The sequence below is a fragment of the Geotrypetes seraphini genome, chromosome 14 (genome assembly GCF_902459505.1).
Source record: "Geotrypetes seraphini chromosome 14, aGeoSer1.1, whole genome shotgun sequence".
NCBI classification, from domain to species: Eukaryota; Metazoa; Chordata; class Amphibia; order Gymnophiona; family Dermophiidae; genus Geotrypetes; species Geotrypetes seraphini.
The window spans coordinates 30,192,808-30,210,392 of NC_047097.1; the positions used below are offsets into that span (position 1 = coordinate 30,192,808).

General features: G+C 41.2%; 1 protein-coding gene across 17 annotated transcripts in view; it reads left to right on the top strand.

Annotated features, from left to right (window-relative positions):
* WDR93 (WD repeat domain 93) overlaps positions 1-17,585 on the top strand; it is a 384,961-nt gene that overhangs the window by 271,470 nt on the left and 95,906 nt on the right. For 12 of the 17 annotated variants that reach the window (XM_033921071.1, XM_033921076.1, XM_033921082.1 and 9 more), the window contains 4 exons: positions 2,858-2,963; positions 9,629-10,018; positions 12,463-12,664; positions 14,959-15,023. In XM_033921071.1, coding sequence (XP_033776962.1) covers positions 9,755-10,018; positions 12,463-12,664; positions 14,959-15,023 — 531 coding nt within the window. In that variant the 5' untranslated portion in view covers positions 2,858-2,963; positions 9,629-9,754. Of the gene's footprint in view, positions 1-713; positions 735-2,278; positions 2,629-2,857; positions 2,964-9,628; positions 10,019-12,462; positions 12,665-14,958; positions 15,024-17,585 lie in introns of those variants that run through there. The other 5 variants (XM_033921078.1, XM_033921077.1, XM_033921081.1 and 2 more) reach the window with 3 other exon arrangements.

A 17,585-nucleotide genomic window follows, 5' to 3' on the forward strand; every position in this document is an offset into this window, starting at 1 on the left:
TGTCCTGCTTCCTGACTCTGTTATAAAGATGTGACTATGGATATATTTTTCATTTTCTTTTTTATTACTTCAGATATTAATAAGGCCGAGCATGTCTCCCAACACTGTCCTGAAGGACCACCAGCCAGTCGGGATTTTGGGATAACTCTAATGAATATGCATGAGAGAGATTTGCATATAATGGAGGTGAAAGGCATGCAAATCTCCTTCATGCATATTCATTAGGGCTATCCTGAAAATCTGACTGGCTGGTGGTCCTCCAGGACAGGATTGGGAACCACTGTCCTACATTGTCTGCTGCAATTCCAATCCTTCAAAGTCCACATTAAAAGCCTTTTCCTCTCAGGATGAGCCCCTGTATGATGTCATCAGAGGGGGTGTGACTCCCTGCACATTTTAAAAGCTTTCCCCCTTAATATCAGATGTCAGCCCCTGGTGAAGTTCCTTGGTTTTGTGTTCATTTTAGTGCTTCCCCCATGCACCCTAAAAGATTTTATTCTTCTTTCAACGGGCCCTTGTTGTTTTTTGTCTCCATTCTTGCACACGGGTTACTCGAGTCTGACCTCTCTCCCACCGATCGATACCCCCCACTCCCACCGTGAGATCAGGCAGCTCGTGCGGGACTTTCTTCTGTCGCGGCAGAGAGAAGGCTTCGGTAAGGCCAGCCGCTAGCAGCCTGTTCACAGCACTGCGTCTCTGCCACCACCGCTACTGCTGCTCTGGAAGGCCCGCTGGTATGTCGGATCTCACGGAGTGGGGGGAGGGGATTGGATGCTAGACCACAATTGGGGGGAAGGAAGAAACATGGATGCTAGGCCTGGTGGGAGGGGGCAGGACATGGATCCTGGACTGCAAGTTAAGGGGGGAGGAGGGTAGAGTAAAGGACATAGATGCTGGATTGCAAATTAGGGGTAGGCAGGAACATAGATGCTAAACCTGCAGGGAGAGAGGAGGGGACATGGATGATTGACCGGTAAGTACAGGGGAAACGAGATGAGAACAGAAGGAAACCCAGGCCAGAAAGGGGGGGGGGGGTGAGAAGTAAAAGATGCTTGATTGTAGAGAGCGAGAGAACGATGCCAGACCATGGGGATTAAGGAAGACATTCAGGGTGCAAATGACAGAGGTGGCGAGTGGGGTGAAGGGACAGGATACTAGACCCACAAGGGAGTTAGTAGAAAGAGAAAGAGAGAGTGACCAAGATCAGAAACAGGGAGGAAGAGATTCTTGGCTAATTGAGAGACGGAGAGAGAGGTGCCAACCTATGGGGGGCCAAGGAGGGTATTCAGTGTGCCAATGAGACAGGGGTGGAATTTCAGGCCTCATGATAGGAAAATTCTGTGCAAAACATTACAGATAAACTTTGCAAAATTTTGAAATATTGTGTGCAGAATTTTCAAACGTTTTGCACAGAATTCCACCAGGTGTAAACTGTCCCTTCTCTTTGTTTTTGGCTTGCAGGTGTCAAGAGAAATAACTCTTCCCCCATCAGGGCTGGCGGTAGGGGAGGGCAAACAGAGCAACTGCTCTGGGCCTCGCAGCTCTAGGGGGGCCCTGTGGTCTGAGCATCTTTTCCTCTGCTGGCCATCTCCCTCTCCCTCACATTCCCAGTCTCCTTCCAAAGTCAAAATCTTCTTTTTCAGAGGGGCCCTGCTGCAGCATCTATCCTCACAAGCTGTTGGCACTGCCCCAATGCTTTCCCTCTGCCAAGATCCACCCTCTTCTAATGCTATTTTCAATTTCCACCTGGGCAGATTGCTGCAGAGGCAAAGTTTTGGGGCAGCTTGTGAGGATGGTTGCCATGCTGGAGCCCCTCTGAAAAAGAAGATTTTGACTTTGAAAGGAGTCTGGGAAGGTGAGAGGGAGGGAGATGGTCAGAAGGGGAAGAGATGCTCAGACGGTAGGGCCCCCTGGAGCTGTTTAAGTTAGCCCAGCGGTGGGAGAATAGAGGGATGAGAACAGGGATAAATGCAAATCAGAGGTGAGGGGGGGAGGAGGAACTAGAAAACAAATTGAGAGAAAGAGAATTGATGGACAATCGAAGGGAAGGAGAGATTTTATAGGGACGATGGTCAGTCTAGAAGAGGTATGCAGACAGATTGATAGGCTTAAAAACGATATATCCCCAGGACCGGACGGCATCCACCCGAGGGTAATCAAGGAACTGAAAGAGGTTATATCTGAACTGCTCCAACTAATCTTGCAGGGTTCCAAAATCTGAGTCCAGCTGTCTTCGCTCAGCACAGCCTCTTTTTCCCCACTGATGGAAATCTTTGATGCCTCATGAACCATTTCATCGATATACCTCTCATTCTCAGGGATGCTTCTCAGTCTTGCCACTGGATCCAGGTGGATGCAGCCCTCGTGGAAACAAAGACCCTGCTCTGTCCTACTTTGCAGGACAGGACAAAGAGCATGGGGGCTTGCCCTATAGCCTATACCAAAACCAGCAGTGGCTGCCAAAGGAAAATTACACTCTAGTCTTAAGGTGGTACTTCGAAGATCCAGAGGATCCGGAAAATCCGTGTTTTACCCAGTTTCAGAAGCCGGCCGGCTTGCGAGGAGTCCGACTGCCCGAAGTCGTCCCTAAGGAAACGCAGCGGGAGCCTTCGGAAAGGTGTTGCTAAAGTAAGAAATTTAGCAGTCACAGAGGAAGGACAAAAATGCATCAAGTTGTAATGACATAAAATCACATGCTCGGCCATTGCGAAAACAACAAGCCAACTAGTAATAAAAAATCCCACACCATAGCTTCCTTCTTGGGAAAATCTGATAAAGGATCAGGTCAAATCTCCGTTTTTTGTTTGTTTTGTTTTTATTCATTTTTAAATCGGGCTTTTCCTATCTCTCTATTCAGTGGGTCCTTCTGCTGCAAGATAAGGTTTCCGCCCGGACACTTAGGTTCCTTCCGGTGATGGTTACCATGGCGACGGGACAACGGTCTGCTCCAGCGAGTCCTTTAGGTGAGAAGTGTTTCAATTTTATTAACATTTGATATATTACAAATCTAGGCGGTTTTTACAATAAAATAGAGATACTTAAGAAGTGCTTTAAATAATGAGCGCAATTTGCTACTTCTAAATCAAGATAGTTTGTAACACTCCAGAAAGAGCAGTGGTCTCCAACTCAAACCCTTTGCAGGGCCACCTTTTGGATTTGTAGGTACTTGGAAGGCCTCAGAAAAAAATAGTTAATGCCCTTATTAAAGAAATGACAATTTTGCATGAGGTACAAATCTTTATAGTTTATAAAGCTTTCCTTATGGCTAAGTCTTAATAGTAATATTGTAATTTATAGCTAAAGAGACATATGATCAAGAAATAGTTTTATTTTACTTTTGTGATTATGATAGACATACCGAGGGCCTCAAAATAGTACCTGGCGGGCTAATTTTTTTTTTTTTTTTTTAGATAAAAGCTCACCAAAGTATTATATATTTTAATTTTGCAATACATTAAAACAATATATATTAATTTACTTCCTAATTGTGAAATCTGGTATATATGATTCACCTTGAAAAACAGGTAAGGCTATGAATTTGCAAGGTTTCAAGTGAAAAGATGTAGTCACCTTTGTTTCCTCAGTGGAAACAGTAGTGAATCAGTTTATTATTGGAGAGCAGTCTAGACTAGGGTTAAAAAGAGGATGCACGGACCTGCCCTGTTCTGCCTCCAGATCTGCTCTGTTCCACCCACAGTCCTTCCTCATTCTGTCCCCCAACCCTGGCCCCACACAAATCTCATCTCCTTGGGCCGCATCTGGAGGTCATCTGCATGCATAGATGTGACGTGGTGAAGTCAATGCATGCGCGCATTGTTGTGATGTCACTGAGTTGCATCCGCACATGCGCAGGTGCTCTCCAGATGCGGCCCCCAAACTCAAAGCTTTTCTAAAACTCGGACAAAGTGCCGGGTTTTGAAAAGCTGTCCGGATGCCTGGACAGTCCTCTAAAAAGAGGACATGTCTGGGTAAATCCAGAAATCTGGTACTCTAGTCTAGACATTAATCTTTGAGATAGAAGCTGAGGAGTACCCCATAGGCATTGGAACGGGGAGGAGGGAACACAGGGGTGTGGCCTCCCCCAAAATTGGTGATGGTTCGGCTCCCCCACCTTACCTCCTCTTCTGGTGGCTATAATTTTAAATCTTCGGTGTGCAGGGTATGTTCTTCCTTTCTTCCTCCCGTTCCCTCCTCTGCCCCCCTCCCAGTGGGACCCTACAGCATGGCCTCTTTAGCTCCAGAATCCCCTACACCTGCCCCCACCTGGCAGCCGTCTGCCTGCCCCAGAAGTCTTCATTCAGCAATGACTTCCTGTTCCCGCTTAGGTGGGCTGCTGCTGAATGAAGAGTTCTGGTCGTGGCAGGCCGATGGCAGAACGCTTGTCTTGTGGATGCTGCGCCACGGCTGCCGGAACATTTAAAATAACAGTGACCCAAGGGGGAAGGAGCAGGTGTGGGGGAGTCCAAAGCTGAAGAGGTCGTGCTGCAGGGTCCCACTGGGGGGAAGTGGGGAGAGAGGAAGGTAGGAAAGAAGAACACAGGCTACATGCCATGGGCTGGGGGTAGGAGGTTGGAAAGACAGGGAGGACATATACTGCACAGGCTGGGGGTGGGTGAGAAGGCAGGGAAGAGCAGATGTTGCTCTGGCTGGGAGGGAGGCAGGGAAGGATAGATGTTACATGGGCTGGGAGGGGGTTGGGAAGGACAGATGCATGGGCTGGGGGGGAGGTAGGGAAGGACAGATGTTGCAGGGGCTAGGAGGGGGTAGGGAATTACAGATGCTGCACAGGTTGGGGGATTGGAAAGGACAGATGCTGCATGGATGGGATGCTGGGAAAGGAGAGGAAAAGAGAGATGCTGCTAGTTGGAGAGGGAAGAGAAAAAGGAAATGATTGTACATAGGTGCATGGAGTGGAAGGGAAAGAGGTATGGGTATATATGAGGAAAGAAAGAAAGGAGAATTGTTGGACATGATAGTAGTGGAGAGGAGAGAAGGAGAAATATTACACTAGGAGGGAGGATAGATAACTAAAGAAGGGAGAGATGTCAGATTCTAGAGAAGGGTGATGGAAAGAGAGAGAGAATTGTTAGACCACTGGAAAAGAAAAGAGAGAAAGGAAGAAGAGGAGAAAAAATATATCAAACTGCAGGAAAGAGAGGAGAGAGATGTTAGACCATGGGAGAAAGAGGGGGGAGATGGTGCACAGGTCTGGCGGGGAAGAGGAGAGAGAGGGAGGAGATGGTGCATAGCAATGGGTGTGCAGGGAAGAGAGATAGAAGAAATGCGTCTTATGAGATTGATGGGAATAGGGGAGAAGAAAGAGAGAGAAGATGGTACACATGGATAGATGGGAAGGGAAGACATGGAAAAGTAGATTTTGAGAAGAAAGCAAAAAATGTAAGAAAGTTGAATGTTAAAAGTTAATGCCAAAGATGAATGTAGGGCAGAAAGTGAAGAAGGAGAGAAAAACAGCAAATAGATAAGAAGGCCCTGGAAACACAAGAGCATAGACAGAAGGAAGTGCAACCAGAGACTGGGAAAAGATGAGTAAGATCACCAGACAACAAAGGTAGGGACTATGAATTTATTTTCAATTTACTGATCGAAATGTGTCAGTTTTGAGAATTTATATCTGTTGTCTATATTTTGCACTGTTCAGGAAGAAATTAATTTATTTCTATTTCTCTGGTGTTATAATGCATGTAGATTCTTGCATCTTAGGGTTTCGTTTGTAAATATTAGCACTTTTAGTTTGTGGTCCTGTATTTGCATGTGTGTTGTACATGTGTGACCAAGGCCAGGTGTTCTGAAAAGAATGAATGTTGAGAAGCATACAGTGTGCTTTGTGTAGTTTATTTTGTGGTTAACCATTATGTGTTGTTAATAAGATTATATTGTGTGCAAGGATACCTCTTTGAGTTAACCCACAGGTTTTATTGTGCATTCATTTTAGCAATTAACATGCAGTAACAGCAAAATCTTATTACACTTTATTTAAAAAAAGGGTCTAAACTTCTTCCCCATTGGAGGAAGCATGAAGGGCAATTCTATAAGGGGAGCCTAAATGGGGTACACTAATTTGTAAAATAGGCAAACCCATGTGCATAAATGATGTCACTTTTCGAATTAACTTTTGCTTAATTGAAAAAATTAGTGGAGAGCACATTTTTTTTTTTTTTTTTAAATATCTTTATTCGTTTTTACATTATGCAAACAAGTGTACAATAATTCAAGTCATACTATACATTCTTCACTTGAAACTCTACATTCATTTTATACCATAAACTATCTCCCCTCCCTCCCTTTCCATATATTACCCCTCATAATGTCATAAAACCCACCCATCCCTCCTCCCCCCTACATATATTTAATGGGGATAAATATAATTATTTATTTATTATAATACTCAATTAATGGTCTCCATACCTCTTTAAATTTCTTATAATAACCTCTCTTGATTGCCAATGTTTTTTCCATTTCATACCCCTGACAAACCGAACTCCACCAGAAACAATAATTCAATCCTCTATAGTCTTTCCAGTTATGTGTTATATGTTGGATGGCAACTCCTGTTAAAATCATTAACAGTTTGTTATTATTCGATGAAATTTGACTTTTGGCCCTCATAGACATTCCAAACAAAACTGTGTCATATGATAGGGCCACAGGATTCTCTAACATACAATTTATTTGACCCCAGATCAATTTCCAAAAATTATTAATAAAAGGACAATAAAATAATAAATGATCTAGAGTTCCAGCCTCAAGATGACAATGCCAACATCTATTAGACTTAGAGCAATCCAATTTTTGTAAGCGAACAGGGGTCCAGAGTGCTCTATGCAACAGGAAAAACCATGTTTGCCTCATAGACGCAGACATTGTACATCTTATCCTCCAAGACCAAATACGTGGCCATTGAGATGCATTAATTTGATGCTTAATCTCAATGCTCCAAATATCTCTAAGTACAGTCCTTGGTTTTTTATTTAAATATCCAGATAATGTTTTATACCACTGTGCGGCCTGGTGACCCATAAAATCTGCCTGGAAGCATAAGAATTCTAGAGTAAAATGAGTATTTAAAGACTTCCATTCAGGGAACCCTGCCTGAATAGCCTGCTTCAATTGCAACCACTTATAACTTTGTTTTTTATTAAGTCCAAATTTATGTTGCAATTGTGAAAACTCCAGCAGCTTACCATCATTAATAACATCATCTAAAGTACGTATTCCTGCTTCAATCCAATCCTTCCAGACAATCATAAAACTGCCTATTTGTATCTTGGAGTTCAGCCATATATTTTGACAAGTAGATTTTTGAATAGTAATAGGAGTTAAGTTGTTTACATACTTTAATGTTGTCCATGTGTCCATTAATATCCTATTGGTTTTCCTTATTCTAGGCATTTTAATGCTAAGCAGATGACGAAGCCTGATAGGAGACATGAGCTGCCACTCCAACCATAACCAATCTGGAAGCTTCTCCATGAGTTCTGGGAGGACCCAATACATACCTTGGCGCAATATATAGGATTGATGAAACCTATAAAAATTTGGAAAATTTACCCCTCCCTCCTCAATTGGTTTTTGTAAAGTCACTAGAGCAATTCTTACAGCTTTACCCAGCCAAATAAATTTACTAAGAATATTATTTAACTTTTTGTAAAAAGACCCCTGAAAAAAAACTGGTATCATTCCCATTTGATAACAAACCACAGGCAATATCATCATTTTGACAGTTTGAACTCTTCCCCACCAAGATAAATGTAAAGGATTCCATTGCTCACATAACTCTGTTACTTTTTGCAATAAACTTTTTTCATTCATTATAATTGTCTCATCAAGCGTGTTTTTTATCCATATACCTAAGTATTTTATTCCTTCTTCTTTCCAAATAAAAGGTAATGAGTCAAATAATCCTTTTGTGCAATGCACATTTGGAGAGCACATTTTTACAGTGTTGGTCTTTGAATGGCTTTTTATTGTTGTTTCTTTTTTGCATGAATGAAGTATGCTATCCTATTTTTAATGGCGTTCTATTTCAATTTGAATGATGCATTTTCTTGTAAACTGCTTTGGCTTGTGTTGCAGCTAAGGCAGTATATATATCATGTTTAATAAACGATAAACAAAATAAGCTAATTGGCATTCTCACATGTAAGTGCTATAACCAGAGTGGTTAAGTCACATGCCCTCAAATTCTAGGCACCTAAAGTTAGGAGCATACATCAATGCACGTAGCCAATGTGCACGCACAATGCAATTGATTGATAGGCCTAATAGGCGCCGATAATTAACAATCATTACTTCATAATTAACGTTGATTAGCATTCCTTGGAAGTTATGTGTGTAACTTAGTAGGCATGATTCTATAAAAGTTATGCATTAGTTCAAGTGCATAATGCTGAAAAGGGGGCATGGTTGGGGACGATCTTTGGCTTTCTTTTAAGTTATGCATAAGCTTATATGTGCGCTCAGCTTTGGTCAAGCATTTAGTCTTGGTTTTAGCTTTCCTAAATGGGTATGCCTAAAAGTTATATGAGATACATGCGCTAAGTGTGATTCTATAAGGTGCATTCACTTATGCTGTGGTATGACTTCACTTACCATTAGGTGTGCCAAAGTGGATTTATGCTACTGTTCTATAATGGTTTAGTTGCCCTCCCCAAGCCATAATTTGCACCAATTTCACCACTTTTCAGAATTGCTGCTCTGGTATGTCAAAGCCATAGTATGAAAGGGATACAGCAATATGCTGTAGTAAAACATAAATAAATGATAATGCTGGGAATAGATAGATTGTGATCAGAGAAACTGTTCCCAAATTCCCAGTTAAACCAAGGAAGTTGACCCAATAATTCCACAGTAGAGAAATATGTGACCAAAACAAAAAACTGTGGAGAGTTGATGTTCCTGAGATGGACTTTATTATTAATACAACTTGATAATCCACAAAAACATATAAACATATAGAACCCAATCCACTAAAAACATGGGACCAAATTGGTCCGTGTTTCAACAAAGATGTCTGAGGTGCTAAGATGAAAACGTGATCTATAGAATCCCAAGTTTGTACTTTGAGGACTGTGAAATGGTGAACAAGTTGTGTGTGACCGAGGCCTTTCCAATTCATGAATTCTGAATTACAATATGGTAAAATGCAATCCGGATCTAAAACGGGCATGCGTTGTCACAAAAAGTGCTCTCATGATTATGTTGAAAATATAGAGTACATACCCTATGGTCCATCAAAGAAAAACTCATGGATTTTCTATAGTCCTAATGAATTAAAGTAAAAACAAGGGGAAATGTAAATACGTATTAATGTTATAGTGATGTACCATCTTACATTATTACCCTTAGGACCCCTGAAGAAGACATCTTTGTCAAAACACGGACCGTGTTGGCTCCCACGTTTTTAATGGATTGGGTCATATATGTTTTTGTGGATTATCAAGTTGTATTAATAATAAAGTCCATCTCAGGAACATCAACTCTCCACAGAGTTTTTTTGTTTTGGTCATTTGAAGCAGTTAAGCATACTATCAACATTTACATGACCCTAGAGTTAACATGTGACTGTTTTGCTAATATAGTGAACCACCTTGTTCCGTTATTTTCCTAGGTATCTGCTTTCCCATTCTTCAGTGGACACCTTCGATGACTGCTGATTTTATCTGATATATGTTTTCCCAAACTGATTCCAGTAAAGATTATCAGGATTGTGAAAGTTACTGTTGAAAGCAACAAAATGCCTTTGAACATCAGAAAGGGAGCATGGGACATCCCAAGTCCATCTGAAAAGGACTGGTCTAAACTGGAAAAGGAAGATCTCTTTCTGCAGGATCCAGATCAAGCCCTCGATTGCCTGCCACAGCCTTTTAGAATGATTGTGAAAATAGTGAACCAGATTTTTGACCAGTCTTGGGAGTCAATTCAAGCAAGGGAGGCGCACCGAGAGGCAGAGAGACTCAAGAAAAAAATTATTTCATTCCAGCCAACTCACGACATTAAGGTGCAGAGCTGTATTGAAAGAGTAATTATATATAGCTAAGAAGAAAAAATTAAAAAATTTAAATTGAATCAGGTTGGGCAGACTGTCATCTACTATGTTACTATGTTACTAAGTCAACATGTAGAGCTCCTTTTACTAAACTGCGGTAAGCTCTAGGGCTTATTGCGGGATGCACTGAGGCGTCCTGTGGTAAGTTCTGAATATGTGCGCACAAACCACATGCTAAAAATATTTTTTTATTTTCTGGGAGAGAGTGTGTTTGGAGGGGGTCAGACAGCGGATGTTAGTGTGCTAATACTGAATACTAGCTGATTAGCACAGGATTAGTGTGTGAGTCCTTACCGCCTACAAATGGATGGCGGTAAGGGCTTGATTGCTAATTTTGATTACCGGCTGTGTGGCAGCATTACTACATGGCCTTTAATTCAGCCATTTTTCAGCAGCAGTAAAAATGGCTTTAATGCTCGGGAAAGACCCACCTAAGGGCATGCTAAGGCCACTTTGTACCGTGGCTTAATAAAAGGACCTCTTTGAAAAAGACTCAGCAGAAAACCATTACTCTGGTTCAATAGCTAAAAGTCATATTTAATTTAATTTGCTTGACCACCTTTCGTAGGAAAACATTAAAGTGCTTATAAAACTAAAAGAAGTTTGCACTCAAGTGGTTTAGAGACTAGAACAAACATGAACCCGTGAATCAATACAGCTGCATAAAATATGGTATGCTAAGCATAAGGAAGTGAAAGAAAAGTGTGATGGTAATTAGAGAATGACACGGTGACAAAATTCATCACCGTTCCCGTCCCCACGGATAACCGCAGGAAATAATCCCATGTCATTTTCTAGTGTCTATTTCAACCTCAGTCCTTCTACACCAGCATACTTCAAAGCAAAGCTTGCGGGTCAGTGGTTGTGCCCAATTATACTCTGATTCTTCCCTCTCTCCTTAAAGAATGACATGAAGATGATTTCCCGCGGTTATCTGCGGGGACGGGAACGGTGATGAATTTTGTCACCGTGTCATTCTCTAATGGTAATGTCGAGTAACCTCCATGGGGTTAATTTTATAAAGCATTTTCCATGTGGAAAATGGCTATTGTAAATATTCACAGGGGTATAGATGTATAAAAATTAGGTACACAGAATCATAATACCTACTTTCTTGTGAGAGGATAGGAGGATTTGATATATGTCCTGTCTGTGGTTATAATCAAAACAATTTACATATTATATACAGACATTCCCAGTGAGCTTAGTTTGCCTTATTGGGTGTGTACATGCATAGAACATGTGTAAATTTGTGTGTATGAATTTGAGTGCTTCTGGTCTCATAGTGGGAGCCTGCTGGGGTCAAGAGACCCCCCTCCCTAAAGAATCAGAATATGATGGAGTGCTGAGGCTTGAGTCCAGTGAATTTAATTGCCATGCAATGTTTTAAGGCAGCCTGAGGAGGAGAATGTGTTTTGAAATCTGCCACCATCTCTCTCCCATATGTGGGTTAAAGTTTGTATGTTGTTTCACAGCATGTATACTTTTATCTGCTCCAAAATGGACAGATAAATATAGAAGTAAAATTATACCCGTAAAGCAAGAAGTGGAGATGTCCAATGAAGACTGGTGAACTTAGGGCCTGTTTTACAAAGCTGCGCTGCAGTAATGGCACCGAAGCCCATAGAGATTTAAAGGGCTTTGGGGCCGTTGCCATGCAGCAGCCGCTAGCGTGGCTTTGTGAAACAGGGGGTTAATCTTTCTTTAAAAGTCCTTTATTCATCCAAAAACTCAATGACTCGACATGTACATGTTTCGGCCAAATTGGCCTGCTTCAGGAGTCTTAAAAGTCTTCAGAATGCAGTAATCTTAAATGAAAGGACTTCCTAGTCGTTCATATTATACTTTTAGGTATTTCTCTCAGCGCATTTCTAAAAGCACAGCAAAGTGCAACAACCTCTCCAACTGCAGATCACATAAAATGAGCCAAAACCTTGCGGCCTTTTTCTGGTGACCTAAGGTTACATATCAGAAGTGTGCAGGGCACACTGGCTTCTCTCATTCTGAAGACTTTTAAGACTCCTGAAGCAGGCAGATTTGGCCGAAACATGTACATGTCGAGTCATTGAGTTTTTGGATGAATAAAGGACTTTTTAAAGAGATTAAGTTCACAGTCTTCATTGGACATCTCCACTTCTTGCTTTATGTTTTTGAGCTTTGTGGATTTGGTTCTCCTGGTCTTTGTTCCAGTCAAATTATACCCAAAGATTTCATTTTCATACCTTCACTTGTGTACTTTGTACTTATTTCCTTTTCGGTTCAGTGTATGCGGGCACAAACATTTCTTTCTCTTGGAAAGATTCAGAATGATCTTTTTTATTGGAACATCATTTAATTAAGAAGCTGAGATAAATATACTCGTAGTTGCAATAATTTCTAATTCTGTTTCTCACCAGTTTGATGAAAGAGCCAATTGCATAACATCAAGTGGAACAGGAAAACACATTTTTGTCGGACTTAGTAATGGATTAGTAGTCTTCAGCATGGTCACTTACACGAAGATTTGTGGATGGGAAGCGGCAGAGGTAGAGATATCCGTCATCTCTGCTTGCCAAATTCCGAATCAGTCATACCTTATTGGCACAGTGGATAACATGGGTATTTTCTGTTTTGTGTATTCTATGATAAAACATAGACCAGTATAAATGAACTTTACTGTGTTATGACTTTGGTGCTTACAACTTGATGCACAATACAAAATTAATGGGAACTTATCAGTTTTTACAGAGATTGATACTAGTCCCTAACTGCTCAGTGATATTTATAAAAGGCTATCAAATCCCACCATTTACTTTATAATAGAACACTTTAATATGAAATGCCTTGTCAAACAAAAAAGTAAATGAGAAAGGACAGTAATTATATTTATTTAAAAGACTTAGGCCCAGCTTCTCTAGACAGCGCCGGTGCCAGAATCGCACCTACATAGGTGCTTTTACGGCGCCTTATTCCATTATAGGCATGGCTATATGAAGATATATTGCAACACACTGTATGTAAATTCTATATTGTAACACGGTGAATGTAAACTGTAACCTGTTCTGAGTTCTTTGGGGAGGACGGGATCTAAATAAATAAGTGGCGTTAGGTGGCGTAAAGTGCTTACAGAGGTGCGATTCATGTCAAAAGCATGTTCCAGGTAGGCCTGGAAAACCCTGGCCTACATTTTCAGTGTCTACCTTTGTGGGAGGTGCGATTCTCTTAAACAGCGCCATCGCGTGATTGGCAAACAATCAGTGGCTGTTTTAAGGTGGCCGCCGACAACGGCGCTGGTTAGAGAATCCAGGCCTTAAGGCTCACAAGAGCTAATTTTGTAACATAGTACCAGCCTCGTATCGGTCATGGACAGGTACTGCTTCCAGAATTGGGGATACTGGCACTTAGCAAGGACCCTAGGTGCCGGAAATGTAGGACAGGGTTTTACAGACCTATATTTCCTGTGCCTAGGGTCCATCCAGCTAAAACAGAATCAAAATCCAACTGGTCTGCAGTGAACAACAATCAGAACAAACAAAGAAAAACTACAGACAAATATACAAGATGCAGGCTAGGTTTATTAAAACAATTGTTGGTTGCGGTTAGTGTCACCACCTTTATACAAACCAGGGGACATGACACTTCACCACATGTCAACTCTGTGGGGTAATAAAATTTGTGTCTCAATGGCCACAAATTTGGTCTTGGAGAATGAGATGTACAGTGTCTGCATCTATGAGACAAACTTGGTTCTTTTTGTTACATAGAGCATTTTGGACCCCAGTTCGATTACAAAAGTTGGATTGCTCTAAGACTAATAGATGCTGGCATTGTAATCTCGAATGAGGCGTAATAGAGTGCATGAGCCCATGAAGCAGAGACGGGGGGGGGGGAAGGGGTGCCTACCTGTCCAGTACTGTCTCTACTTGTCTGTCATTGTTCTCAGCCCTCTTCCAAGTGCTCTCTACCTACTTGTCATTGCTTTCTCTGCTTCTTGGGGCCCTCTACCTACTTGTCGCACTGCCATCTCTGTGTTCCTACCTGCCTCTCACTGTTTTTATTCCTGATTCTCGGTGCCTCTAGCTGTCTGTCACTTCACTGTACTTCTGCTTTTAGTGCTCTCTCTATCTGCCTAACACTGTCTTTCTCCTGATTGCATGTCACTACCTTCTATCCCCTTCTCAGGTCTGTTGGAAGTCAGGTAAACCACTTTAGTTATACCACGGAAAGGTGGTGTATCAAATGCATGGCCCTGACCTTACATAAACATCAACATATTTATTTTGTTTACATCACAGAGCCAGCGTGGGGTTGGAGAGGTTGTATCCCTATACTTCTACTAAGACTGATGGGTCCTTTTATTAAGGTGCGCATTTAGTGCACGCTAAATAGTGTACCTTAATAAAAGGACCCTTAAGTATCTTAATAAAAAATTTGGCCCACGACTTAGGCAATGTTTTAGATTTCAGCCCCTTATGTGATTGAATTTGGCACACCTGTCTTAGATGCTCAGATCTCTAAAACCTGACGTGTGTAAGTAGCAAAATCTGCCACCTACATGTGCAAGTGCTGCTACTTACATGTGCAAAGACCTGAGTGAAGCCAGTATTTCATTTTTGTTTTTTTATAAAATGGTTGTTTGTATTGTATTGTCACCAAATGCACACATACTGTATTTTCCATGGCCTTATATGAATTTTACAGAAGGCTTTGCTTTTAGTGAACCTTTGCAAAATATCTTGCAAATTATGAACTTCCTGATTTAGACATCACTAGATGACCAATACAAATTTAAGTTTCACATAAATACATTGCAGATATACATTCTGAGCCCTTTGACCTGCCTTTGTTCCTTTCCTCTCGCACTGAACTGTTCAAATTCCTATAACGATCATATACTTTGTTTTCCATTTCAGGAATTGCTCGTCTGTTTTATTTCTATGCTGACCACATCTCCCTAATAAAAGCAATCAATGAACTGGTAAGTCTTTTCTTCTTTCTTTATGGTGCACTAGCAGGTACTGGGTCAGAGAGAGAAAAATATATTTAATAAAGCAAGGGAGCTCTTGGGGAACTGTATTTGGAAGTACTGCATTAGCAAGGAGAAAACCATAAAGGAAAGTTCCTGTGTTTGACAAAAATCCATGCAGTTCTCACATTCTAGTGCCATTATGGGAGCAATTCTATAAGGGATCATTCCCATTTAGGTGCCCTGAGGCCATATGATAGGAGCTATTCATGGTACCACATGTTTCCCCCCTTCCCCTCCCCTCCGGGCACCTCTTAAATCCTGCTTTTCTCCAGCAGTGAGTAGTAACTCCTAACCACTGCTTATGCTGGCCCCGAGCTATCCCTCTGACTCAACTTCCTGTTCACAGGACCAGGAAGTTACATCAGAAGGAAGGCTTGAGCTGGTGTGAGCAGTGGGTAATAATAATAATAATAATAATTTTATTTCTTGTATACCGCTGATCCTGCTTGCTGCTGGTGAAGAACAGCAGGATTTAAGAGGTTGGGGGGGGAAAGGGAGTGCAGGTAGGAGAGCCTCCCCCATCACCAGTGGGACGGATGCTGGGCACCATCTGGCTTCTGCCCTAGCCATGAACTTCTCTTGCTATGCCACTGCTTGTGCAACTTCAGATATACAAACATGTTGTTACAAAATTCCTTATCAATTTGTATCCTGTAATGTGGGACAGGAGATTTGCTGAGTTTGGGTTTAGAAAGGTCCCTTTCTAGTAAGTTTTGCCAAAATGAATGTGTGGTAGCTGCAAAACCTCTGTATAACTGTTGAGGATATTCTTAGCATTTTACAGTTCAGTTAACAGAGAGAAAAAAATGTTATGATGTGTTAATTGCATGTCTGATAGCACAATACCGTTAGCTCTTTTTCTTGAGGTGGCATCAGCTTGTTGATGTTATCTGCCACTTTGCCAGCTAATGCATGATAACGACCTCCATGCTAACTTCAAGGCAAAGTGCTCACCTGTTTCATGCTGCATTTGGTGTTAGCGATCACCCCCTCTTTTACGAACACATAGCGCGGGTTTTAGTGCCGGCAGCGGCGGTAACTGCTCCAATGCTCATGGAATTCCTATGAGTGTCAGAGCAGTTACCGCCGCTGCCGGCACTAAAACCCACGCTATGCGTTCGTAAAAGAGGGGGTAAGATAGGAAGTTTCCAAGCTTATTCTGTGTTTGATATACTGACCATCAACAAATATCTGGTCGGTTTAAAATATTAAAATAATAAAGTATTAACATAAAAATACATTTTTTTAAAAAAGGGGTCATTCGCTAAAAAAAACAAACCATAAACGACTGACAAGACACAGACAGACTTGGTACTGGGGTTAGGGCTATGTAAAATACATCTAAGTTTAAAAAAAAAAAAATGTTTTAGAGGAAGGTAAGGGGAGGGAAAGAAAGGGGGGAAAGGGAGTCGCTTCATAAAAGCGGTTTTCTTTTGTCATTGGTCTTTGCTGGAGAAAAGGTCCTGTCTCATATTTGCTAGGTATCCCTAAATATTGCATTAACTGTTAACATTTCATAATTCCTGTTTTAAACAGCTAGCACAGCTTAGTAAATGAGGGCCATAATTAAGATTCCAAGTGAAGGGGGGCGTGGCTTGGAGCGCGCACGATATGGCAGCCTAACTGCAGCGCTCCCGTATCCAGGCAACAAACGGAACAAAAATAAAACTTCTACTTTTTCAAATCGCAAAAAAAAATACATAAAACAACGTCGGAGATGGCGAATATAAAGCAGGGGAAAGCTGAAAAACCTTCAACATCGGGAATATCAGCAAAAAGAACAAAAGTAACTCCCCTGTCACCATCGAGTGTGCCGTTCCCGATGGAGACTGAAGAACTCACTGAAAAGGCTGATATAATGACTGAACTGTTTAAAATAAAACTGATGCTGACTGAAAACTCCAATAAAATATCTGAAGTAAAAGAAGAGCTTCTTAACATGAAACAAGAAATCCAAACTGAGAGACTGAGAATGACAGTGCTGGAAGAAAAAGTGGAGAGGTTTGAATCTTTCACACAGGAATATGACAAAGATAAAAAAGAAATAGCAGCTTTAAAAAATCAAATGGTGGACATGGAAAACCGAGGAAAAAGAAAGAACATAAGAATTTTGGGGCTGGCTGAAAATATTGAAGGAGGAGATCCGGTACAATTCTTGGAAAATCTGTTACCTAAACTGCTTCAGCTCAATTCAAAATGGCCGTTAGAAATTGAAAGAGCCCACAGAATCCCCACAAGAAAGCCAGTAAATCAGGCTGCTCCAAGACCTTTGATATTCAAGGTTTTAAGGTATCAACAAGCTCAAGAAATATTAAAATTGGCAAAAGCAAATAAAAACTTGAACTATAAAGGATCAAAACTGATTTTAGTTCCGGATTTTGCTAAATATACAGCAAACATAAGAAAACAATTCCTTACATACAGACAGCAGCTGAAAGAAAAAGGATACATATATGGACTATATTATCCATCTACTATGAGAGTATCCAGTGGAAATAAATCCATATATTT